A 16,726-nucleotide genomic window follows, 5' to 3' on the forward strand; every position below is an offset into this window, starting at 1 on the left:
TAAACATACCTATTATACAAATGAGGAAACTGGAACCCCAGAACATAAAATGTTTAAGGACATACAATTAATAGATAATACAGACAAGTCTAGGTTTCAGGCAAATGTGTTAGCACTATGCACTCAAAAGTGATTATTACAAACAAATATAAAAAGAACAAGCCTACACCGCAGATACTAAGACATCTGGGTTTATATGTATTTCATCTGTCTTTTAGGCAAAGAATCTATGGTTTTGCCAAGAAGAACTCAGGAGCAGCAAATCACTTCACCTAGTTCATAACTTAGTATGACTTAGTAGATAAGTGCTAGGGAATTGCCCAAAGAATGAGGAATTAAGTCACAAAACCAGTTAAGTGTCAGAGTCAGAATTTAAACCCACATCTACTGGAATCAAATTCTCTCATTCTGCCCACTAAGTAACTTTATCTGTAATATTCAATTCTGAGGAGTACTGATCCAGTAATTTTTATGATAAACAATAGAGATGTGCTACCAAAAGCTACGTCAAATAGCTAAGAATTCTGAATTCTGAGTCTCAATGACAAGTCCTACTTCTGAGGGCAAAAGGTCTCTCAAAGAAACAGAGTATTCCAAGGATTCTGCCTGAAGCTGAGAGGCTCCAGCAATACCTAAACAAACCTCAAAACAACGCCTGTAAAAATATATTACTTGGGCAACCTGAATTCAAACTGCCTATGAACTCATTAAGAACAATCAATACCAGCTTAGTAAATAAAATTATTCTTCTAGTAAGACTAACAAAAATGAGAAGACATGGAAAGATGAGCAGAAAAGAAAATAAGGTCCAAACATAAACATTAGAACTGGAGAAAATCTTGATTTTATTATAGGATGCCCACTGCTGCAATACTAAAGTGCTTGAGTGAGATGGACTTTTCAGAACAAAAGTATATAAAAAGATCTTTCTTCACCTTCAAGAAAGCATACTCCATGAATAAGTGATCATGAACTTATTAAAGGAACAATAATTGTCTATTTTTAAACTTCAAGGCAAAAAAGACTTAAGTCAAAGATAAATGCTATGTCTACCATCTTTCAACAAAAATGCAAGGACACCTGACAGACTTACGTCACAGTTAAAACTATCTCAATGCTTTGAAGTTGCACTGCTAAATTTAAACTATCTCTTGAGGTTCCAAAAGCAGCAACTGTGACACAGTGAAAATCAGATGCTCACCTCACACTCAAGGTGGATTCCCTGGGAGCTCTTCAAAGGGCTACCTAAATCTATATGCATACTCAATAGAATGTTAATAGACAATGAGAGATGCGCAGACACATTGGTGAACAAAAGGTGTCTCAGCATCTAGCAATTTTAATAGGGGAGCCTAACCCTTGGCCATAACCACACACTTTTAGATTCTGCTATTAACCTCACTTCCTCCACCACGCCAGTATCCCTTTAGTATTCTATTCCAATAGAGAAAAGGTATCACAGGTGATATCAGCTTTCATAAGGGACAGAGAGCTATGCTTTGCCCGGATGAAAGGGAAAGGTTTCTAGAGGCTGAGCATTATAATCAAACTCGGCAAGAATCACCCTGGTGTAGCCAGTAACAACTAGATAGGACGTACAACCATCTTACTTGCTGACTGCTTCTTCATACTTTATTAACAGAAGAATTTTTTTGTTGAGTACTACAGACTAGGCAGCTACTGTAGCATTTGTCTCTGATTTGGGAACACTGGTACAGCTTCCATGCCAAAGACATTTGAATATTTCTTGTGTGAAAGAGTTCTACCCATCTAGGCAGCAGCATCTCAACTGGGCTGCCCATGGCCACATCTGGTGACCCCATGGCTGGAACAACATAGGAAATCACTTTGGTCTTTCCAGGTTTGTACAAGTTCCTGTTTGTCAAGCCACATCTCAATTAAATTTTCCTGATAGTTTATGGTAAGACACTTTTCTTCTACTCTTGGGGATGGCACACTACCATCTAAGAGACAGTGTATTTAGCAACGTAAAACCAGGTGTGGGCAGCAGTGTGCCAAACTTCCACATATTTCTTAACCTCCACAATGGCACCAAGTACAGCACTGATAATTATATTGACATTGGTTCACTTTCCTGTTTTCCTAAAGTAGGGGTCTGACAAATAACTGATCTTCTTTGGAGTTCCTGCACATTTAATCAGTGTGGGGGAAAGTGAAAATAGCACTGCCTTCCTTGAAGTCCTGCAGAGCCTTTCATTTTTCTCTCTACTATTCAGGAGCAGAATAATTAGAACTGATTTGGGGATTACTAAAACCTTCTGGTGAGCCCTCGATCTTCTCCAATTCCATCTGAAAGGAGATATTTCTGTGCAAACTCTTTGCAGCTTTTGTGGATGCAGCTCTTGTCTGGCTTCATCTCTTCCATTATGGATTTGATCCATTCTATTCTTGATGGGATAACATTTGCTCTGTAACAATCAGATGAAGGCACCAGTGTGTGAAATTCCAAGTCCTACTTTTTTCTTCATCCAGGAGCTCATGTTGATCCTACCACTGCTCCACAGGGCTACTAGCACCTTAGCGTACCTCTTGGTGGTGGAGAAAGTCTGTGCATGTAGTTGAAACTTGCCCACCTGAAGGCAGCACACCTTCATGACCAGGGGAATTATCCTGGGGTCTGATCAGTGCTTCATTTTGATCAGGAGTCTGTTCAACTTTTGCTTCACCACCAGCCTCCCTCCCTTTCTCTCTCTCTCTTTTTTTTGTAGCTGAGTATGTCTCAAAGTTCTCGGTTCATCTTTTCCCTGTCCAGTCTCTTCTTTCTTTTATTATATCCTTCATTATCCAAACTTTTTGTTTACTGGTTACATCCATACTTCTGCTTCCCAGTCTACTTATTTGTGCACACACAGCACCACATGTAGTCCCCAACCCAGTCCTGTAGACTTTAGGCTCAGTAATTACATAGCCTACAGCTTGAATAACACAGACAGACCTGGGACAAAAGGCACCTGGTCTGGTCCCAGGCTAGTTTAACCTGGAACTCTTTATCTTTCTAGTAGATCCAAATAACAGCTGATAGCACTGCAATGCTCGAACCAGGCCAATCCACATCTAGGTTATGAGCATGAGAGTGGTGGTGAAGTGAACATGAAGGTCAGAATGAGGAGCCTTACTAAAAGCACACAATGTCTAACTGGACTTTGTCTCCCAATATATCCCAATAATCACAACTACCAAAATCTAAAGAGAAGTCATGCTACTTACAAAGGAAAATTTGACAAAACAAAGTCCAATTTAGAACCAATGAAATAAATATGACCAATCTTGACCTAGAATATTCCAAAGAGAACTTGCTGAGACTTGTGCCTTCATCCTACCTCCCTCATCTCTTCATCCAGCTTACGCTGCTCCAACGCCTCCTTCTCAGCACGTTTACGGTGTTCCTTCTCCACCTTTTCATACTTCTTCCAGTACAGAAGCATTTCCTTTGTGAGACGGCGAGCTCGGGGGAGGGTCTCCTTACAGTTTTTCTGAGCTTGGATGGCAGCACGTCGTACTTCCCTCATACATTGGTGGGCAAGCTGCAAAAGAAAGAAAGAATCAAATAGGAGGGAAAACAAAATATTACATGTCAGTTCTTCCTGGATTCTAAACATCAATATTAATCTTCTTTGATGAACTCAACCCATCTATATCCATATTGATTATAAATATCATCCCTTAAATATTAGTATGTTGAGTTTGGATTACTTTATCAGACAAGATACTGTGGAATACTTAAAAATACGCAAATAAAAAGGGATTATGATATTATAGGATTGAAGCTCACTTGGATACTTATAAAGAAGGACTTGTCTCAGTAACATAATAAATGTAGTTCTTAGAGATGATGTGATGGACCTTTTACTGATAAGCACTTAAGATGATGTAACACTTAACAGTATATTATGGGCAACATCTTGCTACTGGGGGTTTGGGGTCTACAAATGAAGAAGAATTTAAGCACTCAATAGAACGTGTATAACATGACGCATGACAGTCAATCTAAGAGGAAATACAGACAAGGAAAATGGAAAATAGTGTGTGTGTGTGTATATATGTACGTGTGTACATATATATATATATATATATATATATATATATATAGAGAGAGAGAGAGAGAGAGAGAGAGAGAGAGAGAGAGAGAGAGAGAGAGAGAGAGAGAAGAGAGAGAGAGAGAGAGAGAGAGAGAGAGAGCGCTGTATCAATCAATCCACCAACAAGCACTTTTTAATCACCTGCCCATTTCAGACCTGGTTGTTAGGTATTAGGCCCGGGGATACAAGCACTAAAGATCAAAAAATGACTACTCAAAGGCAATTATATAGAGAATAAGTATAAAGTAGATATATACAAGGCAATTTAAAAAGGGATTGGGTTTATAGAGATAGTATCTGTAAGATTTGGCAACTGGATATGCAGGGTCAGGAAGAATGCCTATAAGACACTGGAAGTTTGGAAGAACATAGTTTTGAAGAAAGATAGTAAAATCTATTTTTACACATTTTAAAATGTCTTCAGGACATCCACTTTGAAATGTTCAATAGGCAGCTGGTGTGAAGTAGGGCCAAAGCTCAAAAAAGGGACTGGGGATAAATAGGTAAATGGGTGATTCTTCTGCAGAGAGATAATTAAATCCCTGGGAGCTGATGAAGAGAGAGAAAAGAACCGGGATCACTGGGGCCTGGGTTCCCACTTCTACCTCCCATCTCTGAGCCAAGGCTTTAAATAAGTATCACTATGTCAAAGCTGATCTCTCAGTGGTTGGTCCTTCGTAACACCACATCCCTTTCCTATACCCCTCCCTTCTTCTGAGAATGAGGCCTCTTCTTGGTCAAACAAGATCAATGAAGTATTAAGAGAAGAATGAGAAAATAAAAGATCTTCAGAACAGGAAGGAAGCACTGAATTGGAGGAAACAGAAAGTGCAGTGGACAAGAAGGAAAAGAACTAAGACACTAGTGTCATGAAAACCTGGAGAGAAGACATCTAGAAAAGTGATCAACGGGGTCAAATGTAAAAGGGGCAAAGTGAGACTTATCAGTTAAGAGGTCATTGGTAAGTTTTAGACAACAGTTTCAATAGAGTGACAGGGTTGGAAGTCAGTATGCAAAGGGTTGAGTGACAGAATAGGAGGTTGAGCTTTTTCTAGGAATGTAGTTGAGAAAGGGAGGAAGGAAGAAGGATGATAACTGGAGAGTATCTAGTGGAGGTTTTTTAAGGGGGAGACAGATAAGCAGATAGAGATTAAAGATTAGAGAAAACAAATGAGTTTTAAAAAATTCCTATACGCCCAAGGGTGAATAAATTATGGACACAAATACAAAACTAAGTGAAAGGATGAGTGAGGAGGTGGTCTACTAGAAAAGACAGGAAAGGATGAAAAGATAGGCTCCTGGAAAGGGGCTGGCTGTGGCAAGAAGTATCATCTCATCATCAGAGACTAGGGGACACAAGAAGGCCATGGAAGATGTTGTCAAGGGGTTTTCAGATGAAGAAAAGAGTAGGAGAGAGCTTACCATATGTAGTCTTAATTTACTTAGGAAACTAAAAAGGCCTCAGTTGAGAGAACTGGGGGGGGGGGGAGTGGGGGTGGCGGCAGTGGGGAGGGAGAGAGGGAGTAAGGAGATATGAGAAATCGAAAGAAAAGAGAAAGGTTAGAATAGCTTCTTTGAGGAGAGTGAAATAAGAAATCATTTAGGGAGGAATGAGAGGATTGCTCTGTTGATGTGAGGGCCTAGTTGAAACTGAATAACATGAATCTGTAGTGTATCTAGTTTGCATAATTGTGACTTCTGGCAGTTCCATCCGCCCATATATGATTACAAGTTAAGGCAGTAGATGATGGAAATAATCCAGAGCTGAAATTTGGCAAGGGATGAGCAGCCAATAGGTCAAGAGGCAAAGGTTTCTAAAGGAAAGGACAACATAGAGTTGAACTGGTTATCTATAAGGGATGAGACTGGGGAAAGAGAAAGAGGAAAGTCAAGTCAGAGTTGAGGGTATTACCACTGAACTGAGACATAACACTGAAACCCTACGATGTGACTGAATTATCTGACTCAAGCCACACTAGGTCTGCGAGGATTAAAAAGAACAATGACCATAAACTCTTATTTTTAACACTAGAAGGATCAGGTGAGTCAATTAATGCAAAAATTATTATAATTTTGGTTGGAAATAAAAATTTTCATCCTACTTTATTTACCTCATTGATAACAAAATATGTACTCCATCAACTGATGCAGCTTGGTTCTCTGAAATCTCAATCTTAAAACATTAAAGAAATGTTTGCGGAACTGAGTTGAAACTCTTAATCACCCTTTTGCAGAAAGGTGCTCTGAAAAATGCTAAAAAAGAGTCCAAAATGGTTGCTGATCCTTGTATTAGGGACAAGGCTTTAACTAAGTTGTCTCGCAAATCAAATTTCCAAGAAAACTTTATTTACCAAATGGAAGATAAATTCTTAAAAAAAAAAAAAGCTTTGAATAGATGGAAACTGTCTTGAGTTTGCTGATTGACTTAATCAGCAAAAAGAGGACAACAGACCAGTAGAGTACTGAGAAATCAAGCTTACCTTTCGACTATTGGTGAGAAACAGGTTACGGGCGGAAGCTTTCTGCTTGTTGGCCTAAAAATTAAACAAAGAACACATCACTTAGGATCAACGTCTTTACAGATAATATATTCTGGCAATGAAGTTATTATCTGATTTAAAAAATTATCCTGCAAACCCAAGTGAAGCAGCTAATTCCCAGCAAAAGGCTACTTGTTAAAACTGATACAAAGCTGCAAGGTCAGGATCATACCTGAAGCTGTTAGTAAACACTAAGCTACCATCAAGAAAAGAGAGAAAGGCCAAAATTTTAGCTTTTTTATAAAGTCGTAGGTATGTCTGTGGAAAGAATCTAAGTTATGGTATATGCAGAGCCTGAAAAAGGAAAAAAGCCCACCATCTTGATTACTCCTCCCTTTATCCTCAAGTCCTATTTGTGCCTTTTTTCTAATCTTGATCAGAACACGTTGTCTTCAGTGTAAGGGATATGTGGGGACAAACTTGCTACAAGCACTCATTCAGTGCTGCCTTGAATTTCTAGTCTGTGCCTGCCATCATGCAGCTTCAATTACCCACGTCTAAAGTCTGACAGGCAGAGATAGTTTGATGATGATGATGAGCCAATAACATGGCTTGGAAGTTTGGCACCCCTTTCCTACCCTTGTCCTAAAGTTCTGAGGCTTCACCTCCTATTGGAGACCACCACAAACATTCCCCCTCAGTTGAGAAGTCTTACCAGTCTCCTAATAAAGTTTAATTTCATATAGAGCATGCATATGGTATGGAAGAAACAAAAGAAAAAGAAAATGGTTGAATGGCACACATTAAGTCACTGTGCAGCTGTCCCCACATACCCAGAAATGCTAGAACAGAATCCAAGCTGGAGTCCCTTAAGGGCTACTCTCACCTCCTGTTTGTGAAGGGATTTTGGCTTCTTTTAAAATGCCGACTATTTCTTCTCAAAATACTATAATGTCCCTCTCTCAAGCTGAAAAGGATGCACGATCCACTTTCAAAGGATTACTCAACATCACTGTTTTAATTGTTAATACTCTTCTATCCTGCTTTGTTATTAATCAAGAACATCAAATTATTTTCAAGTTCTCTACAAATTCACCACCTGGCTCTCTCCCTATTCCTTTGATATTACCAAGTGTCAAGATGTTGTCAAATCTCTATTTTCCCGAGGTGTCTACATGTAGTCAATATACTGCATAAGTCTTTCTTGGTGAAGTTTCCCTCCCATTACAGAAAAGGGAACAACACATGAGAGTAAATACTGAATCTCTTCAGATCCAAACCTAGAAGAGAGAGTTGATAATCCTTTCACAATTTTCTTAATCCAAAAAGCAAAATTTCCCCTTCCTAGTGAGAAAATCTAACTTTCCTGCTGGGCAGCTAGGTGGTGCAGTAGATAGAGCACCAGTGCAGGAGTCAGGAGGACCTGAATTCAAATCTCACCTCAGACACTTGACACTCACTAGCTGTGTGACCTTGGGCAAGTCACTTAACCTCAACTGCCTCAGGCTGGGTCATCTCCAGTCATCCTGATGAATATCTGGTCACTGGGTTCAGATGACTCTGGAGGAGAAGTGAGGCTGGTGACCTGCTCAGCCCTCCCTCACTCAAAACAAAGTCAAGTGCAAGTCATGTCATCATTTCTCTCATGGCATGGTCTTCTTTGGCAAGGAAGGATGAACATACATACATACGTACAACTTTCTTGCCTCTTTCTGCTGTACCCACACTGACTTAACATCCCCTCACTTGTCTCCTCACCTCATGTGCAGGAGATTAGAACTACTCACCTTTGGTAATTCCTTTTTCACAATACTAAGCCACACTTTCCGACGACGGGCATTAAGCTGCTCAATGGACAAGTGCTTCTTCTTAGAGCCAGGGAGAGGAGCATCATGGGAGAACTTGGCAAAGACTTTGGTCTGGTGATGGTGGCGCCGTGGAGATTCCTCAGAAGAAAGTTCTTCATCCCGCCGTCTCTTTTTCTTCACTTTTTTCAACTTGGCTACAAAGGGGACACAATGTCACAAGACTATGAGTTTTTTTTTCCCTCTCAATTATACACAGGTGAGATCCAAAGCATTACTTTTCCATCTCAGGGAGGTATCAAGGTTTTTTCCCAACTGTGACTAATACTTATGTTCATACTCAAACTCATGGTCATTCCAAGAGGAAGAACTTAATAACATGGAAAATAAAAATTCATCTGCCTTCTGCTTACATGAAAAAAAAGAGACTACATACTATAGAACTAGGAATTCTCCAAGATACATACTAAAAAAGGAAGCTTGAGGAATATTAGTTTCAAATGACAGTCATCAGGAAAGAGAATTTATTCCAACCTGGTGGGAACATCAAGTGAATGACAGGAATTGACAGACAAAAGAGAAAAAAAAAGATCTGACTGGCAACAAACCAAAACTTCAGCTGAAACACTTAAGGGTTAGAAACAAAAGTATGGGTAGTAGAAAAGGATGAGAAAAGCAAAGAGATAAACAAGAGGGATGTGGAAAAGAATAAAAAAGAGATGTCTGAAAATAGCCTTCATAATTAGAGTTCAGACTTTTAGTGAAATGAAATCTGCTTCACACACACAGATAGTTCATAACCTTCTCTTCCTGCTTCCTCCCAGATTTCCAGCTGTTAAAGAGTTCAATTAAGAAAGGAAACCACATTTCCTGGCAAACATACAACTACCACACTCCCAATGAGGACCATCAGAAGGTGATGTCGTGTGAATCATCCCAGAGCAGCAGTGATAACTCACCCCCAAAACTGCTCTTCACTCTGCACACTTCTTCCTCTCACTACCCATTATCAACATTTACAAAGTACAACAAAAGGTAAGGAATGCTAATAAGGGAACTGCTCTAAACAATGGGCTCAATGTTCTGGACTCTGCCCTCAAAGTAAAATAGTAAAATATTTGCCCACTTGGAACCAACTTTTTTTTTTTCATTTTTGGTATTTTCTTATACAATTGAAAAGCATGGAAACTCTCATTTTAATACTTCAAGAATACACGACTTCATCCCCCTTCCACTAACATATATCACAACTGCTGCAAGCCTGTAGGTGACGCAGTCACTCACTGGGACCAGTCTTCTCTTAGGGCCTACAATAGCGTTTGGAAGAAAGGCACAGAATTTGTCACCCAAACCCCACCTGAATGCTTCCCAGATGGGCAGAAGCTACTGTAGAAATATATGCCTTGTTGAGCACAGTCTTAGAGTCCAGGAATCTCCATTACAAATGAGGACCCAGAGTGGGACCTCATAACACAAAAAACATATAAAATAACAGAATATAAAGCTGATAACCCAGATTAAATAGATCTGAACTGTTTACAATTTGACTTAAAATCTATAAACACACACAACTACTGTAATGTTAATTCTCTAACCTTGATTTTCATCACTTCATTTAAGACTTTTCATTATTTCTTTGCATTCTTTATATTTACCATTTCATGACACAATAGTTATCACTATACAGTTATGACTTCCACATCACAACTTTCCCCATCACAGTTTCAACATATGGCAGGCTGACATAAAAAATTAAATGAGAATGTTTTGATTTTTGCTGATGCCACAGACAATTCATGAAGGCCAACAGACAACACAGAAAAAGTTTAGAAATTCAGAAATACATATGTAGTATTGTATAATATCAAGATATTTTATCTTTTAATGTCACAATACTTCAATTTTTTTTCTCTGGTACTAAGGGAGGGCCAAAAAATTTTATGTAGGTTTTCCAAATGGCAGGGGCACTGCGACCTTAGCCCCTACAATGTGTAAGAAAGGATAGCTGTACAGTTCTGATATACTACAATTTACTCAGCTCTTTCTCAATTGTTGGACATACAGGTTTTTTAATATTATAATATAAAATAACTACTCATATTCCGTAAACCACTCACAGAGAAGACTAAAAGATAATATGTGACATTTTCAATACATTTATGATGTTTCAAGCTGAACTAAACCACAGAACAAGATTAGCAAGCCAAACACAAAGCGGTTTACCAAGGCTAGAATAACCGATATGCTTCAAAGGGTAGAGTGTGGACTAACTAAACTAAACTTGTGGAAAGGGCAAGTATTCAGTTTAATTTTCTTCCCCAAGGTCCTGAAGCTAAGAGTACAGGATGAAAATAGAAAAATCAGTATGAATACTTGCCTTTCAGTTTCTTTTCCTCTTTGAATTTCTTTTTCTTGGGCCCAAGTACATGACGCTGCTGCTCATAAAAAGGGTCATATGTGGAAAGTAGCCCTGCACTATAGTACTGGTACTGTTGCAACTGAAAAGAGACAGTGAAATAGATTCAGCTGTTGCCTCAACACAATTAAACCTTTTAGTTAAAAAAGCTAAAAGTACATACTTTTCAACGCAGAACACTTATCAAAAGTAATGCTCAGTATCTTAAAGACAACTGTCTTCTACTGTTGTTTGGAGTAATTCAATTACACCATAATTTACATTAATATGAAGAAAGAAGGTAAGTTTACAGCAGAATGCTAGAAACAGTCTAGGACAGGAATAGTCTTATTGCCACGAGATCAGAATCAGAAATGTTTGGCTCAGTTCTGGTGCTTCAGTGTGAGAACTGTAGCTTATTTCTTTTTTTTTAAACATCTCTTCTTCCTTAGTATCTTAATTAGTTAAGGGACCCGCTTGTCTTTTTGAGTCGCCATATTTTCCGGAAACACCGGACCCAGAACATGGAAAAGACCCTGAAAATGACAAGGATGAAGCAATTCCCACTCCCCACCTCCAGAAGACATTATTTGTCGTTGGCATCCTCACCTGGACTCCTTGTGTGTCCTTGGCAGGCAAGACAGGCACCAGACAGTCTACACTAGGCTTGTGCAACTGGGACCCTTGTAGATAAGGAGACCATCATATCTTCATGGTCTAGCACTTCCCAAGGGAAACAAATATGGCTTTTGCCTCACCTTGCCCCTCCCCTTTGGGAAGGGCTTTAGCCTTTTCCCACCTTGTCTCCTGTGCCACTCCCCTTTGGGTGGAGATTTTGGTATCTCCTCCTTCTTCTGTCAGGCTGTCATAAATATGCAAATTCCTGTATGAATTGTGAAGTCTTTGGGTTCCACTTGTTCTCTTGTAATAAAACTAGTTTTCTCCTAAAGTTTGGTGAAGTGATTTTGCCTTTTGAAAGGAGCAAAGTTCCATTTGCAGAAAATGAGACAAGTTTCTACCATGCTGGCAATCCCAACTTAAGCCTCTGCGTTTCCATTTGGTTCTAATGAGCCCTGGCCATCTTAAGTTCTCACTGCCTATAACTCCTCATTTCCTGTTTATCTTCACATCTCTGTCTCTTACTAGTATAAGTGTTCTTTTAATAAGAGCACACGCTGCCATCATATCATCATATCATTGCTCCTAACCTAGAGATATTAGAGATATTAATATTCTTAATAACTTAAGAACAGCTGAGCATTAAACTTTACTAACCACATGCTTCTACAGAATCTCCATAATAGGAAATCACTAATTTTGTCTTACTTGTTATAGTGCAGAAATATTCCTTTAATTCATGAAGAGGATATGTCAAATGCAACTGAGCAATTTGCTTTTGTGTTTTTTTCAAATCCTAATAAGCCACCCATGGTCAAAGATTCAGACCTAAGAGTAACAAAGCTAATTTGTCACAAGATATCTTTTTTATTTAGCAAATAATCAATCAGGAAAACTTTTTATTTCAAAAATTAAGAGTCACAGCGCTGATATTCTGGTGAAAATCTAACTCTCAAAAATTACTTTGGAAGTAGCATTTTGCAAAAGAAATAGTCAAAGCTTGAAGCACAGTGAATAGATAAAACATTCTAATACCTCTCTAATTCCTTTGCAGACTTCAATGGGTTTTTCAGTGTTCTCTGAATCTTCTGATGGAATTAACTCTTAAGAGTGATTCTGAGTATACTGTTCAGGCCTCCATCTCTGTGTTGCTGCTGAAGATGTATTAAACTAATTCTAATAAAAGTAAAAAATGTGACCCAGAGTACTAGTACCTTATTCAGATGAGATGCTTCACAGCTGGCAAACATACGAAGGAAAAAGCAACATCCTGAAGGATGGTAACATACTTTATGAGCTAAAATGCTGGAAGTTTTGCGTTTTTTTTAAAAAATCATTTTAAAATCCTCAAATAATATATTTTCATATACAAAGTACAATCTAGAGCGCAGGCTGCTTGACAGAGCGAAGGATTCTACTTCAGTCTCACCTCCTTGTCCTTGCTGTACTTATTCTGATGTAGTTTCTTGTATTTGTGCAACCTCAGCATGTTATGGAGCTCCTCTCTGGTGAGGCTGATTTCATCGTCCCCATCTTCTTCACTTGGAGAATCAGTGTCACTGGACTCATCACTTAGCAAAATGCCCTGAGATAGGAGAGGAGCATATGACTTGGAATGGGAAGTACTTACATATGGATGTAACTCCAAAACTTTATAATTCTCCTAAAGAGCAGGAAACGTTAGGTGTTTCTGTATCCCTGGGGCAAATCCCAGAGACCTGCACATAGTAGACACTTAATAAACAAGCATATGTGGATTTGAATTGAAGATTTCATGGCAATGACCTGTACATCATTCCAGTTTTCCTGAAAAAGGAAAGCCTTTCATAAGCTGGCCCCAAACTATCTTTCCAGCACCATAAACACACATGCTCTACTATCCAGCTAAACTAGTTAGCCTGCTGTCCCTCACACATAACACAATCCGTGGCTCAGTGTCTTTGAATGGGTAACCCCACATGCCTAGAATTCACTTTCTCCTAACCCCCATCTCTTAAGAACCCTTAGCTTCCTTCAAAGTTCAGCTCAAGTGCCACTTCTGTATGAAGCTTCTCTTTATACCTTCAGCTACCTTCCATCATCAAATAATCCTGCGTTTACTTTGTATGTAATTTTATATACGTATACGTTAGCTCCTCTGAACAATTGTAAAGTCCTTGACAGAAGGGACAATTGCATTTTTGTCTTAGGGTCTCCAGCACCTGGCACAATGCCAGGGACATAGTGGATGAATAAATGCTTGTTGAATGATAGCTTACCAAGTCAGGAAATAAATTTTATCAAGTCTTTTTACTGTACTGTGAATTGATCCAGCCATTCTAAGAAGCAATTTGTAACTATGTAATAACATTATGTTATTATGCCATAAGAAACGATAAAAAGGAATAGTTTTAAAGGAACCTGGGAAGACTCATATGAACTGATACAGAGCGAAGTGAGCAGAATTAAGAGAATAACGTATACAATAAAGAAAATAGAAAAACAACTCTGAAAGACTTCAGAATTCTGATTAACGAAATGAACAACCATGACTCTATAAGACTGATGAAGAAGCATGCTAGCCACTTTTCACACAGATGCAGTGTAAAATGAAACAGCTTTTTGGGTCTGGTTAATGACAATTTGTTTTCCTTAACTATACATATTCCTTTACAAGTGTCTTGTTTTTCAAAGAGCAAGAGAAGGGGAGAAGTGAAGAGATGGATGACGTTTCCTCCCCTCCCAAAAGAGTAAGGAACAGAAAGCAGGAAGAAAATAGAAAGCAAGAGAGCTTAGAGAAATAGGTTTAATTTAATTTTAATATATAGGTTTAATTTGTTGTATACTTTCAAAAGCAAGCTCTATGTAATAGAAATTCAGTTTCATTTACAATCCTCTCCTTTCTGTTCTATAACATATATGGAAATGCCAATTTTATTTGGTGTTTCTTAAATTTAGTGGGGAAAAAAGGAAAAACAAAAAGCATGATAATTAAGCTTCAAGGTAATAGGACACTGAAAAAAAACAAAGCCAAAATCTACCACTTTAACAAAAAGAAAAGAGTAATGAATAAGGAAACAAGCCATGAGGCAACGTGTGCTCACTAATACAGAAATGCCTGTTATCTCCAAGAAGCTACAGAATTTGATTAGTGAGGATAGTGTTATATGTTTAGTAGCAGACACTTTATAAGGGCACTGGGAAAATAAATGAAAACTGTACAACTCTGTTCTGTTATGTATATGGGAATACTAATTTTATTTGGAATTTGTCAAGCTCACATAAAAATAACTAAGGAAGGAAGGGCAGTGTGATACAGAGGGCAGGCAGGGCGCCTGGAATCAAGAGCTGTGACTTTGCTAAGTTCCATGCCCTGTCTAGCCCAATTTCCTCATTTGCAGAATGGAAGGAGTTGGACTCAATGACCTCTACAATCCCTGCCAGCTCTAAGTCTTATGAACCATGAGCCTATTAATATACATCAAAGGGTGACAAACTCTTGAGAGGGAAGGCATTACATGAAATCAAGAAATGACCATCACAAGTAATGACAAATCAGTTCAATCTGGCCAGTGGAAGGTAATCACTGCTCAGTGACCACAGGAAAAATTGACCAGTATTTTTTAAACTCCCATTATACCTTCTTCCCAAATCTAATGCTTGGCTTAAAGAAAACCTTATCTTGGAAAAGTAACCCAACTGAGCAGATTCCATCTCTTATGACTTTAAATTCTTTTTTTTAATAGTCAAAATGAATTATTCTGATTTGTAAATGCTGCTTCCCTACCTTCAGCCACTTTCTGCTTTTCTTCAACTTAGAGAAGTTGTATAAATTTCCTTTCTCAGACTTTGGCTCTGTGTAAAGAAACACAAAGAGCAAGAGAATGAAATAACAGATGGACTTACAAAGAAAGTTCTATACCCAAGAAGCACATTAAGCCACAGACTGACCTGACTGCAGGACTCCATTCAGGGAGTATGTGTTTAACATTCCAGAATTGCTCGCTCCAGAGGTTTCTCCAAGCAAAGAGTTTGGGGGTTCTTCTTTAACTTGTATCAAGGGATCCCCAGATTGAGGCAACAAAGGGTTATCATCCAGTCCATCTTCACTGTCATCACTGTTAAGAAGATGAAGAATGCGGAGTCCACAATCAGAGCTGGGAAATGTTAATAATTAGATACTAACAGGGCAAACCACTGGCCAGTCCACATATAATTTCCCCACATGGTGAATTCCTTTAAATTCAGTTGACTGGTATTTTATTTAATAATAAGATAGGGACTGGACCTGTAATTTCATTGGTACACTGAATTCTTGGGTGAAGAAGCTCCTTCTCCTAATGCAGATGAGCATCTTCTTTCAGCTTGGAGTCCTACTTGCCTAGAGACTGAGTGATTTACTAAGATGTGTTAGAGGCAGAACTAGAATCTAGATCTTCTTGGCTTCAAGGCTAGCTCTCTATCTATTATATCTTAATATTTTACACATCAAAAAGTAGCAATTTTATCATATGTAATGCCAAAAATCAATACACTAGGTAAGAAACAAGATGATATGTTAATACTGCTGTGTCCTTTAAGAAGGAAGCTGAGCAGAAGTCAAGAAGTTAAATGAAGTTACAAGTACAGAAAAGGTCTGCAATGGAACACTCTGCTGCCATCCAACCAATTGCGCAGGATCTCTAAAGGATGGTCAAAACAATGGCTTTTCAGCTTCAATTAGCATACAAAAATGCTTCCTTCAGACATGTTGTTTTTCAGTCGCACATTCACTTTAAAAATCCTACTACATCTTAGAGGTGCTTGAGGTTCAAAACAAAATTTATGTATTTTAAAACACAACTGATAAAACCACAGTTTGAAAGAAAACTTAGACACAACAGCAAACCATCCTACTAAATTAGATTAGCATACCTAGAGATATTCCTGTTGAAGATGGCTGATGTCTGTCGCAAGAACTGGTCCAATCGCAGGGCCCTCTCCAGGTACTGAAGATAGAGGGGCTTCGCCAGCTCTGGGCAGCCGCCATCATCCCCGGCACCCAGCTCCGAGGCCATAGAACAAATCTCTCCTCATGCACAGAGATCTCTGATTGCACAGCTGTAAAATGAAGCTAATGAGTAAAAAGACAAATATTCCAACTAAACAATTACTCCTTTTCTTTCCACATTCACATCACTCGCACTTGTCAGGTGCTGATGTTTCCCCTTGTGATACAGGCACACCTCATTTTATTGTGCTTTGCAGATAGTTCATTTTTCACAAACTGAAGATCTGTGGCAACACTGTGTTAAGCAAGTCTACTGGCATCACTTTTTGAACAGCATGTGCTCACACTGTGGTCATTCT

General features: G+C 38.7%; 1 protein-coding gene across 1 annotated transcript in view; it reads right to left on the minus strand.

The window, feature by feature from the left end:
• The window catches only part of INO80 (INO80 complex ATPase subunit), a 113,226-nt gene that overhangs the window by 70,758 nt on the left and 25,742 nt on the right, over positions 1-16,726 (minus strand). The window contains exons 2-9 of the mRNA XM_072622729.1: positions 16,292-16,477; positions 15,329-15,495; positions 15,165-15,232; positions 12,828-12,983; positions 10,763-10,883; positions 8,368-8,582; positions 6,581-6,634; positions 3,342-3,545 (exon numbers count right to left, since the gene is read on the minus strand). Of these exons, the coding sequence (XP_072478830.1) occupies positions 3,342-3,545; positions 6,581-6,634; positions 8,368-8,582; positions 10,763-10,883; positions 12,828-12,983; positions 15,165-15,232; positions 15,329-15,495; positions 16,292-16,434 (1,128 nt within the window). The 5' untranslated portion in view covers positions 16,435-16,477. The remainder of the gene's footprint in view (positions 1-3,341; positions 3,546-6,580; positions 6,635-8,367; positions 8,583-10,762; positions 10,884-12,827; positions 12,984-15,164; positions 15,233-15,328; positions 15,496-16,291; positions 16,478-16,726) is intronic.

This window comes from Notamacropus eugenii, chromosome 7 (genome assembly GCF_028372415.1).
Source record: "Notamacropus eugenii isolate mMacEug1 chromosome 7, mMacEug1.pri_v2, whole genome shotgun sequence".
Taxonomy (NCBI): Eukaryota; Metazoa; Chordata; class Mammalia; order Diprotodontia; family Macropodidae; genus Notamacropus; species Notamacropus eugenii.